This window comes from Amia ocellicauda, chromosome 14 (assembly GCF_036373705.1).
Source record: "Amia ocellicauda isolate fAmiCal2 chromosome 14, fAmiCal2.hap1, whole genome shotgun sequence".
In the NCBI taxonomy this organism is placed as follows: Eukaryota; Metazoa; Chordata; class Actinopteri; order Amiiformes; family Amiidae; genus Amia; species Amia ocellicauda.
Window position 1 is genome coordinate 25389169 of NC_089863.1, and position 12878 is coordinate 25402046.

The 12878-nt window shown below is 41.7% G+C and overlaps 1 protein-coding gene across 1 annotated transcript; it reads left to right on the forward strand.

Moving 5' to 3' along the window:
- The first annotated feature begins 323 nt into the window (after window positions 1-323).
- LOC136767528 (cathepsin S) lies at window positions 324-12676 on the forward strand. The gene is made up of 8 exons (XM_066721369.1): window positions 324-452; window positions 4789-4931; window positions 5389-5511; window positions 6078-6230; window positions 6354-6578; window positions 6957-7122; window positions 11454-11556; window positions 11959-12676. Exons 2-8 carry the CDS (start codon window positions 4803-4805, stop codon window positions 12056-12058), a joined length of 999 nt encoding a protein of 332 aa, XP_066577466.1. The 5' UTR covers window positions 324-452; window positions 4789-4802; the 3' UTR covers window positions 12059-12676.
- Window positions 12677-12878: the final 202 nt, after the last annotated feature.

The following is a 12878-nucleotide window of genomic DNA, read 5'->3' on the forward strand; positions in this document are numbered from 1 at the left end:
CTACGCCAGCAAACACGCAGATGGGGATTGCCTGGCATGCATAAAAATAACATGTTGGTCACATTTATTAAACGAAAAAGAAAGCAATGTGACTTTATTTTTCACAAGACACAGTATGTGTCACGATGAAAATACATTACTCCGCGTTGGCTGCAGGAAATAAGCATATTTTTTGTTAACGTTGATATTTTTTATTGTGGAGAGCTGCTTTCTCATAAAAGAAAAGTATTGAGAAACACACACCCGGGTGGTTGCGTGCCCCCTCTAGCTTAAGGAAGAAAAAAAAAACATGTTGTGGACCAACACAAAAACGAAAGAGGAAGCGGTACTTTCCATATGAAGTCACCTGACAAGAAGGAATAAACTTCGAGACAAAGAGCGACATATAGCCCCGGATCACACGAACAGCCGGTGTTGGAGCCACACAGGACCGGTGAGAGGACTTCATACAGGTAGGGCATCACTTTCTGTCTTCCACGGTGCGAAACAATCAATGAATCCATCCATCAATCAATCAATCAATCAATCAAGCAAGTTTTATTTTATATAGCGCCCTTCGCAAGGGTAGCCAAAGAGCGCTTTACAGATTGATAAACAGACAACACAAATAAACAAACAATCAAACACATAAATCATAAGCAATTCATACAATAAACAAATCTTAATCGGGACGGCAGCGATTCTCACTGCAACAACGCCTTTACGATTTACACCACGGTTTAGTCTGATAGGTGTAGGGTCCGATTTATCCATTGGACACACTACACAGTATATTTAAATTAAGGTTGAAAGGAGTTTATAAATGAGTCAGAGTAGATATAATTAACCACGACTATTTGACACCATTTTCCTGTGTTAAAATATAACGTTATGTATGTATGTGTGTTTTTATTGAATTAATTGTATTATTATTATTATTATTATTATTATTATTATTATTATTATTAGACAAAGGCGAAAGATCTGCCTTGATTGCGAAAACGTGTTTCAGTCACACTGTAAACAACTGCCAGTCAATTAAAGATCGGTGTAGGTCTTATTAATAAGTTTATTATTTTGTTTAAGTTATTTCAGTTATGAAACAACACGCTACGCTTTACAAACAGATAAAAGAGGCACTTGCCAATACTTTATTGACTGTCTGATTTTATCATCATTATCCAAACAATGAGAAAACCCGAAGTTGCCTAGTTGAAGAACTTAAAACACGGAACCGCGTTAAATATGCGCAATAGTGCTGCATGTGTTTTGAAATGTTTCTCCAAAGGCTTGGCATGCGAAATATGTCCTTCCCCTTCTATAACAAAGACAATTGTTTTGTTTCTGTCACTCGGAGAAGGGGACACCACCATGCATCCTTCTTTTGTTCATTGTCACAGTCCACAGTGTGTTAAGCACCTCTAACCTGACCACTTCCAAGACCACCTTGACCTGAGACTGGGTCAGTCTTGCCACAAGGGCAGCAAAACACAAAGCCGTGTGTCAATGGACATCCCCTCACTACACTGTGTGACAGGGATCCAGAACTGAATTGGCCTAATGAAAGAATCGTCCATTGTTTCTGCTCTAAAATCCTGGAATTAATTTGAATGCTATATAACTTTAACAGTGGCCAAATTAAGCCAATAATTTGCCCAATTAAAGGTTCAGTTAACCATGTTAGCCCAGGCAGTCTTTGAGTAAGAGACTATCATGACTAATATATACAATGGCTTAAAAGGGGAAGGAAATCAGTGCAACACTAATGTGGGTTCCAGAGCAGTGTGTGATACTCATACGTTCCCCTAAGACCGGAATCACAAATGGGGACAGCGGTGTCTTCTGTCCTGTGCTCCACCAAGCTCTCAATAATTGAATCACTTACCTTGAATCAGAAGTACCCTTTAAGCCAGAGTGTGTAAAAGCACTTCTAATAAGGCGATATAGGCCTATGTTCAATCGATAAAATCATGAGGTCAATTAAGTAACCGACAGCTAGCAGACATCATCAAAACATTCGTAGTCAGATTTCCAGATAAGGGCCTTCAAAGCTAAGCAGCGCTGTCAGGTTTCGTGGCCATTTCTGCGATCGGGGTTTAAGCTTCCCCTGTTTTTCGATCTGAAGTTCCCTCCTTACTAAATCAGCTGCCTGACTGGAAGCAAAAAATGTAATGAGTCAGGTTGGTTATATATTCATACTGTGAAGAGAAAAACATAACCCAATCCAGAAACTGTTTAGTTTTATTTTCCACCTTACTGGTAAGTGGTTTGAGTGGTTTGCGCAACACGTTCTCTAGACGATCACTTGATAAGTCAGTTGACTTTCTGAACCTGTTTTTTTTTCTTTTCTAAAATAAAACAAAGGGATATGAAAGTTGAAGTGTCATTTGTGTATTATACACTTGTGCGTTCTTTAGTGCTTGCAATTACAATGCAACGGGGACTCAAATGTTGCTTAGGTTGTTAATGTAATGAAAAAACTGTTTTCCGTTCCAATTCACAAAAAGATTTGATGCCGTCATCTTGCGACAAAGAAAACTAGAGGGAGCCAAGAGTGAATCACAGTTTCCAACAACAGCACACAATTCAACAACCTCAGCACCACAAGCGCGAAAGCTGATAATCACTGACACGTCACAGGAAGCTATATATTGACAAGTCAAACAGAGGCACACTCACTCTCACCCAGATTTCTCCTTTAACTAGTTGAAAATGGTCAGCCTTCATTGCCTTATTAGCATCAATTAACAAAAACAAACAACAACCAAAAAATTATATGGGAACATATGACTAGGACCCTAGACTAAGCTACCTGCAAATCTTCGATGACAAGCTTGTACCCTGCCTCGCTTTTAGAAAGTACATCCCGACTATAAATCAATCGTAATGTGATTTTTGACAGGAAAATAAGCATGATAGATATAGATATAGTTATATAATACTGACGGGACCTGAAGCCAAGACATAGAGTATCTGAAAAAGAAACTCAATCAGATCTAATCACACTTCCCAGTCAAAACTATCTGAAGATCCTACAACAAGCAGGTCAGTGTCAGATCAACATAATCCACAAACAGGACTCAATGGCCAAGTGCCTGACATATTACGAAGGCAATGCTAAATATATCCTCCATTCAAGCAGGAGCAGGAGCTGTGAAATGCCCGACAAAATGCCCAGGTAAACTCTCACTTCTCAGCCAAGAGCTTCTGGTTCACTGTGGTGATTCTCACAACTGTATTCTCCCGAAAAGCACAATGCCTTCTCACTGTTGACGGTGGGAAGTGGTGCACCACTGCATAATAATTTTGTATGTACAAAGCCACTGTTGCAATGTCAGACAGGCCAGCAAGCCACAGTGAGGCCTGGTTTATAGTAGGAGACATCCTCTAATTATGACCTCATCCAGTGCAGGGCAATCAGACTGGCCCATGTCAGGTGACCCACGCAAGGTGGACTGTGATTGGCTGGTGATGAGCAGAGTTTGTCCGGTCCTCCCGAATATTTTGGACGTTGACCCACTTAGACAGTTCTATGTTAAAGAGGGCAGGGGATTGGGGTGGAGGGGCAAATCCTGACTGCAGTGGTCTGAAGCTCTGGTCTTAGATCACAAGAATCACACCCACTGGATTTCTGTAGGAGCCCGATTCACCAATGAGGCGAAGGGGTGGGACTTCACAACCTTAACTAAACCAGCTTTTGTGGCACAGACACTTTTTTAAGCGTTTTGTTGTCATTTTACTTTTTGGATATTTTCCTGTGGGACACCGTAGAGTCAGTTTCTCCTAGTCTGGCAGTGAGTGGGTTAAGGCAGGCAAGGGATGTGTGATTTCACAGTTTGTGAACACTTGTACAATCCTATTCAAGCTTGCATGCCCTTTGCAGCCAATAGAATTGCAGGCACATGTTTGATTGACCAATGGAGTGCACAGAGTCACTTGTTGCCGGGAGAAGAACTCTTGCCAGCCTCCCGATTGCTATTGCCACTGTGCTAAACTGGCCAGAGATGGAGAGAAAGAGAATTGCTAAATCACTTCACAGCAACCACAGTATGAATTTTTTCTGTACTTTTTGAGGGAAGTCTTGCAAGCCCTGTTATTTTAGGTGACGTCCAAAGGGAAATACTCATGCTAAAGATAAGAAGCAGAAGCCAGTCACTGGAAGTACTTTAAAAATAAAATAACACTTTTACCATCAACTTAAGTTAATACTTTTAGGGGAGGTGTCACATAAAACATTCTGAGACCCAATTTAACTTTTTTTTTTTAATGTTTTTATTTTGTGTGACCTAGTGTTGGTTTTCCATCTTAAACAAATATATAAGGTACGAGATTGGGCATTGGCCACAAAGTTAAAGCTGTGGTGATATTTACCTACAGTTTTGTAATTGCGGTTTTGTACAGATGGTATAAGAGTCTTTCTGTGCCACATTCACACATAGTCATAAGGTTAAAAAACGACCTGGCTCCCAGACAGTACAGTTGGTTGTTTGTGGTAGTTGTGGGGGGCATAAAAAATAAATTTATTGAACCGGCACTGTGGCATTGTGGTGCATTTTAATTAACTGTCAATAGCCCCAAGTGATGACGTAGTGTTTAGATATATAAGAGAAATACATGAAAAATGTACCAGTAAGACGGGAGGATAAAATCAGAAAAAGTCTAATCTGCAGAAGTCTAATAAAATAAATATCCTTTCAAAAGCTTCAACCCCTAGCTGACCCTTCCTGACTTTCTATGACTCTCTCTGTCTCTGTATGTATCAAGCCAGGAAAGCATGTCTTCAATCAGTCCCCCCCTCTCTGTCTGCAGTCAAGGTCTACAGAATGCTGTGCGGGAGTCTGCTGATCGCGGTGTTGTGCGGGGCGGCGGCGGCCCATCTCCGCCCGGACCCTGACCTGGACATGCACTGGGAGCTGTGGAAGAAAACCCACAGCAAGTACTACAGGAGCCAGGTGAGACTGGGAAGACACGCTCGGGAGAGACTTTGGCGAATGCTGTCCGTGTTTCAGCGATTCTGTTCCTTGGATTCTGCCATTTTGGATCTCTGCTCATTAAAGCAGTCCAATGCCCAAGCCCAAGCGCCATTCCCCAAGTTTTAGAGGTCACCCTTAAAATGAGTCATTTACAAAGACTTGGAAAAATGTTCACTCTGATCAGTGACCGATGTCGTGCTTTGGTCCATCCACTCAGTCGTCAATATATCATTGGGAACACATCCCTGATGACCATTGATGAACAAGTTGCTTCATGGATCAGTGACTAAGTTGTCTTTAGCAGTTTTCAGAAATCAAACTATCAAACTCAGCAGTCTGGGGCTCTCCTGAACCAAGCTGTCCTACACCATAGCAGCTAGTGGAGATCAGACTGTCCAGCCATTAAGCTAATTTGTGTCCATCTCTCCTGGGACAGGTGGACGAGGGGGAGAGGCGCATCCTCTGGGAGAAAAACCTCCAAATGATCTCCCAGCACAACCTGGAGGCCTCACTGGGCATGCACACCTACGAGCTGGGCATGAACCACCTGGGCGACATGGTAGGTATCCGTTTGTGGCAGAGAGGCTGCCTGGTCCTGGTAAGCAGCCCGATGGAATATTGGAAAAGCCAGTTGCCATGTAGGGGACTGCTGAACCATTTTGGAAGGGTTTTAAAATATTACAACTCAAAATGTGCCACTTGTGATTCCTTTTGGTCCCATTAACTAATTATTTTATAAAATTATAGAAAACTTTTACATTGCACTCATCCAAAAAAATCGAATCGATCACATATGAATCGGTTACAAAGAACAAAACAAATCAGACAATGAGCAGACAATGGCCATCCTCAACGGTGATATATTGTTTTGAAGCACCACTTTTGAAATACGGAGGATTGAGTGCAAGGGATAATGTTATATAAAAAATTATATAAACACACATATGTTTTTTGTCAAAAAGGTGTTTCACTGGTTGAATGCCACCTCAAAACTGATTCTTCTAATACTGAAAAAGAACACACCCCACTGCACGACAGTACATTGAAAACACACATAAGTTGCACGGGTACATAGTGATGGTGTTGTCAACTTACAACTTCAACCTTCGTTGTCTCTCCATACAGACCACTGAGGAGGTGTTAGCCATGCTGGCCGGCACTCAGATCCCACAGGACTTCCAGAGGGGTGCCACCTCCTTCACGCGTTCTTCTGGGGCCCCCGTCCCTGATGCCTTTGACTGGAGAGACAAGGGCTGTGTCACTGAAGTGAAGAACCAGGTGAGGCCAGAGAAAATGGGAGGGAAATGTGCATAGTGTTTAAATGGGGTCTCAGGGATCAAAAAGTTTGGAAGTCCTGGGATAAGGTCAGGTCTCAGCATTGTGTTTCTGTGTATGTTGCAGGGAGCCTGTGGATCCTGCTGGGCTTTCAGTGCTGTGGGGGCGTTGGAAGGCCAGCTGAAACTAAAGACTGGCAGCATTGTGGACCTCAGTCCTCAGAATCTGGTGGACTGCTCCTCCAAGTATGGAAACAAGGGATGCAATGGTGGCTTCATGAGCCATGCATTCCAGTACGTCATTGACAACCAAGGCATCGACTCTGACTCATCATACCCCTACAAGGCCGTGGTGAGGAACTCATAAATGCTCGTCTTAGAAAAAGCACAGTTTGAGCTGCAGTTCCCATTCCGAGGCCCCAGACAAGAATTCTGGGTATGACTTTATAGTTTAATGATATTGTGGTCAACCCTGAGAATTCTGGGTAATGCTTTGGAGTTTAATGATGTTTAATGGTGGTTGACCCTTGCTCCTGAGTCTCTTCTGCTATTTGTCCCCACCTCAGTATGTCATTGAGTAGAGCTGAGTCCATGATGACATAGGTGTGGAGGGTAAGAGACCTACCAAACCTGCAGGACTGACTGCGGCCCTCGACAACCAGGGACACCCCACACTACTGCACGGTGTGTGGCAAAGGCTTCACCCAATTCATGTTCTCTCTCCCTTCAGGATGGTCAGTGCCAGTACGAAGCCACCCACCGTGCCGCCAACTGCAGCAGTTACAAGTTCCTTCCAGAGGGTGATGAGAACGCCCTCAAAGAAGCCCTGGCCACCATCGGACCTATCTCCATAGCCATCGACGCCAAGCGGCCCTCATTCATCTTCTACAGGAGTGGTGCGGCTCTTGTTTTATTTTGTAGTTTGTCATTCATGACCGGTATCCAGTTAAATTATTTCATTTGCATTTGAGGCAGTGAGATTTTTTTAAAGGTTTGGTTCAAACCATATGCCATTTTCGCAGTGTGGCATTCTTGGCAGTCAGTCAGGGGCAGAACAGGGCTGTGGTCACATGGGCATTTTCAGTAATGAATAAATTGACCCTGCTGCTTGAAAGTGTTGAGGCAAAATCAAAGCAAAGACTGGGGGACATGCTGGGATGGTTGACACAAGATTGTCTACTGTAATACTGTGTCTTGTTGGAATTCTGCACCGGGGATTTGAGCCCAGCCCAGCGCAGAACAGAGCGATATGAGGAACATATGATTAAATGGTAGGAGAGAGGGATCTCATTTACTACTTAATCAGCACCGCTTAAGATATTCCTTAAAGGACAAATATCCTTTCCTGGTGGAACTAGTTTTTGTTTGTTTGTTTGTTTGATTGATTCCTGAGTTATTCTTGTGACTTTTTCTCCAGTCAGTTAAAATATAAATGCAGAATTAGCTACTTGGATTACACTATGTAACACAATTTCTTAAATTGCTTATGCCGCAAAAGTATAGAAAATGGCTATTATTCCCCACAAACTTTGCTTTTGTGACCTGGACAGTGATATTTTGAAATGTAACTATTTCCAATGAGAAAACGGGCGAATATCAATAAATTCAATCAATTTTTATTTGTATAGCGCCCTTCGCAGGGTAGCCACAGAGCGCTTTACAGACTGGTAAACATACAACAAACGTACAGCAAAATAACCCTCCGTGGTGAGGTGCCTCTGGGGTGGGTTGTGCCTCATCAGACTTCCATGGTGGGGGACGAGGTGCCTCGTTGGACCCTTGGAGGGGGCTGTTGCTGGAAGACAAGAAGGCAGTCGTGCTCAGATACTGGTCATGCAGTGCAGGACATTTCCAAAGACAGTTGTGCAATTGCATGTCCATGGCACACCGGCGGCACTAAGGGCTAGAAAAACAGAGACTAAACAGATGAGTCTTCAGACGTGATTTAAAGGCTGAGACAGAGGGGGCATCTCTTACATTGGCTGGAAGATCGTTCCACAGCTTCGTAGCCCTATAACTGGATGCTCAACCACCTACAGTTTTCTTGTGTATTTTAGGGAGCATTAAGTAACCGGCTTCCTGGGATCTCAATGGCCGACTTGGAGTGTATTCGATAAGGAGATCTTTTAGGTAGGGAGGTGCCAGTCCCTTAAGTGTTTTAAATGTTAATAAGAGAACTTTAAAGTCTATCCTGTAGTGCACGGGCAGCCAGTGAAGAGAAGCCAATACTGGAGTGATGTGTTCATGTTTTTTGTTTTTGTTAGGATTCTTGCAGCAGTATTTTGGACTAACTGAAGTGCAGAAATAGCTCTGTTTGTGCTACCTGACAGAATGGCATTACAGTAATCCAATCTAGATGTAACAAATGCGTGTATCAATTTCTCAGTGTCCTGTAATGAGAGGAATTGTCTCAGTCTAGCAATGTCGAGAACAGATCCTGAGGATATAGAGGTATTAATAATATTGTGTATTCTGTGAATAATTAATGGCAGAGATTGTTTTAGCAGTTTAGTGGGTATAGGGTCTAGTGCGCAGGTTGTTTTCATTTTAGTAATTAAGGAGACCAATTCCTGGTGATTTACTATGTTAAACGAGTCCAAGGTAGGCAGGGGCTGTGAAGGACTGCATGTGTTGGCTATAGTATTTGTGTATGTTTCCTGTTCTATCTGTTTTCTAATGCCGTTAACTTTGCGATTGAAATGATCCATGAAGTCACTACAGGTGAAATTGGGGGGGATAACCTCTGAAGGCTTTACCTGCTGATTAGTAAGTGTCACTATTGTATTAAAAAGAAAACGCGGGTTATTCGTCTCTATTAAATTAGAGTAGTAGGCAGACCTAGCAGACCACCAGGATGCTTGTATCTTATTATACTGTCATTCCTTGCCATGTGGAAGACCTCTAGTTTTGTTTCTCTCCATTTACGCTCACATCTACGGCATTCTGTTTTAAATGAGCGAGTGTGTTCGTGAAACCATGGTGAGTGTTTTGTTGGTTTAATTTGTCGTGTCCTTAATGGGGCTACTGTATCTAAAGCAGTGCTTAGTGTATTGTTTAAATTATTTAATAATTCATCTACAGATCCTGTTTTGATAAAGCTAGCATTTGGCAACAGGGTAGTGAATTTATGAATAGCAGTGGGATTTAGGCAGCGAGTTTCTATATTCCTCTCTTGTGTGTCTGATTCTACTCTAGGCAGCTCAAATGTAATAAGGCAGTGGTCGGAAATCATCTGGTTTTGGGGTGATATTATTAGGTTGTGATCTCTACCCCACGGGTAATAACTAGATGTAGTGTGTGATTGTGACGATGTGTGGGTCCAGACACATGCTGAGTGAAGCTTACAGACTCCAATAGGGACAAGAAAGTAACAGTGAGGGGGTTGTCTTTAATGTCAATATGTATGTTAAAGTTCCCCAAAATAATGAGTTTATCATAGTGTATGGCTAAGTCAGATAAGAGATCGCTAAATTCGGTCATAAAAAAGGAATAGGGGCCTGGTGGCCTATAAATAGCTATAAGCTGAAGAGGTGGATTAAGCCTAAGTTCTACCTGGTGAATTTCAAAATATGTGAAGCTGTCTAATGGCTTAGTAGAGGCGCAGGTCTGGCAGGAATTTCTATCATGTAGTTTTAACTTTTATTAGATTGTTGAAACAAGGGCACCGAGAGGAAGGAATACACCCAAACCTATGACAAATTACTGTTTTAATAGGATAACTATTCATTTTGTTTATATTAGATTTAATTTCAGGACTATGTACTTTATTGGATGCCCCCAGGCAGGGATCTAGGATCAGGGTCAGGCTGTGCTGGGAGTTACAGGCAGACTGCAGTGGATGACTGCGAGCCTGCAGCCTGACCGTTTTTAAACAACTAGCTATATTATCAGATAACATTAGCGCTCCTCTCCAGCTCGGATGGAGCCCATCTCTTCTGTATAAGCCAGGCCTTTCCCAAAAACAATCGCAATTGTTCACAAAAGCTAAATTATTTGATGCACACCAGCTTGTCAACCAGCTATTTAGAATGGAAAGCCTGCTGAAGGCCTCATCCCCTCTGTGTAATGTTGGTAGCGGGCCAGAGACAATTATATTCTGACATCGTTTTTTCGCTGTTTTGCATAGCGATGTAAAATTTCTTTTTAAAATCTCTGATTGTCTATGTCTAATATCGTTAGTTCCAGCGTGAATAACCAGAGCAGAAACTTCGCCGCCTGGCAGTTCGTCCAATTTAGCTTCGATGTCAGAGACTCTGGCTCCCGGGAGGCATTTTACTTCTACTGCTGGTGACACAATCTTTATATTTCTGACTATGGAGTCTCAATAATGAGCCCCTTCTCAGCAGATGCGCTGCCGAGGGGTTCAAATCTGTTCAGGGTCCGGATGGGAGACCGGCACGCCGGAGCTCTCGCTTTTGATTTCGCGCTTCTAGAACCTCTTTTTACAGAGACCCAGCGATCCTGCTGTGACTGTGGAGCTGCTGGTGTGGGCTCTCGCTGCTACAGAGGACGAGTCCGTGTTTCTACAGACCGAGTCCAGACAATTTTCGGCCTCTTTTATATTTCTAAGAGTATCTATGTGCTCCTCCAACACGCGTACTCGTTCCGCCAACTCCTTATTAACTACACGTTTTGTGCAAGTAAAATTATCATTATGGTCGGCGGATCTAACCATGGTAAACATGCTGCACGACAAACAGTAAATGGCATTAGAAAATGACATATTAGCAGTACTCCCCTTTTGTGTGCCGCTGTTGTTTTTGCTTCATTTCTTGGAGGCAGATCCGCGGCGCAGGCGCTCCTGTGTGGGTCGCTGTTGTTGCTCTTGCTTCACTTGCTTCACGCGCAGAGCACGTCTGCTCAATGTGACACAAAAGAATATGTGTCTTTTCATTCACATAAAGTCAGAAAAATCAACATATGAATCCAAATTAACATGTATTTATATTAAAGTAATACAAAAATGACTACAAAAGATTTAGAAGTGAGTAGTTTTTCGAGATTTACATTTACAGTATTTACAGTATAGCCATTTTTTATACTTTTGAGGCATAAGTAATTAGGAAATAACACTTACTACCCAGGAACAAATAAAATAAAAAAGGTATGTCTTCACCACAGACAACAATAATCAACTTTATTAGATGGATTCTAATAAACACAATAAACTAATCATCCTGTCAGAAAATGGGCTGAATCTCTGACTGAAATTAGCTTCCTTCCCCAGGTGTCTACGTCGATGCCTCCTGCACGCAGGATGTCAACCACGGGGTGCTGGCAGTGGGATATGGCACCCTGGATGGACAGGACTTCTGGCTGGTGAAGAACAGGTACATTTGTGGTGGTGTGTGTGTGTCTGGGGGGTGTTCTGAAAAAGGTATTTTGTAACCAGTTTCATTCATAACTCAATTAGAAGAGAATGAGATACATTTTTCAGTTATTCTCTGTGATGAAACCAAAGAAGTAGCAGCTGTAGCGACAATACATTACATGTGTGGTAATAAACAAACACACCAAACACTCATTGTAAACAGGGGTGGGGAATTGGACCAAGTTAGTAATGCCCAAAATGTTGACGAATTAAGTCCCTGATTTAAATTCACAAAATCCTGGAAAAGTGTATTCTTTTCAATATTATTTAAAATTATAGAATGGATATTTCAGTTTCATATAATACTAATATTTATAATAAAAATAATAATCACAACTTTCTCACATTCTGTCTTTCTCAGCTGGGGCACGACATTCGGTGACCAAGGCTACGTTCGAATGGCCCGGAACAAAAACAACCAATGTGGCATTGCCCTGTATGGCTGTTACCCCATCATGTAACTTGTACCTTTGCGAACACGCAAGTGACGCAACCCTGGAGGAAAGTGACTGGCATCAATCATTTAGGCCACTTTTCAATATTACCTCTGTTAATATGAATAACATATCACACGCTGCACTCTACTGGATCAGTGATGGAAGTACATCACACTAAAGGGCTATATAGAATATATCAAATCTTGAATTAACATGACAGTATAATCATAACTTGGACATGGCATTGCATTTGTACTTTAAACGTATATGCCCTTTTTGTATAAAATACTGAATTTGCACTCTAGACTTTATGTGCTGTCAGATATATATATAACCTTCTATTCATTATGGGGTATAAGAGATTACACTCCTGAAAGTAAACTGTTGAAACTCTACCCTTAATATGTGTTAATAGAACTATGACCCATGTTGCGTAGCTGTTTCAAAATATGTGTAGTACTGTATAGCGTTTTCCACAGACCACAGACTACCACAAATGCCGTATGATGTATTTGATAGAGTTGTGTGTGTGTGTGGGGGGGATATTTTCGTGATTTTATTTTTTGTAAACTTTGTTGTTTATATCTGTACATATAAATAAAATTCCAACACACCCATGTTGTCCTACCTAAATCAAAGTCATTATGTATCGTGTGCAATTTATTTGCTGGAAGAGTTCTGCTTAATGTATTTTGGCATTGAAATTAATGTAAATAAAGTTCAATTAAAATAAATTTATATATACACTACTGGTCAAAAGTTGTAGAACACCCACATTTTTCCAGTTTTTATTTACATTTAAGCAGTACAAGTCTAGTGATTAACCTGAAATGGTATAAAGGTA

Coding starts and splice junctions, on each gene's coding strand:
- LOC136767528 (XM_066721369.1), top strand. CDS start 4,803: ATGCTGTGCGGGAGTCTGCTGATCGCGGTGTTGTGCGGGGCGGCGGCG. Junction 6,579..6,956: donor CATACCCCTACAAGGCCGTG/GTGAGGAACTCA, acceptor CTCTCCCTTCAG/GATGGTCAGTGCCAGTACGA. Junction 7,123..11,453: donor ATTCATCTTCTACAGGAGTG/GTGCGGCTCTTG, acceptor TTCCTTCCCCAG/GTGTCTACGTCGATGCCTCC.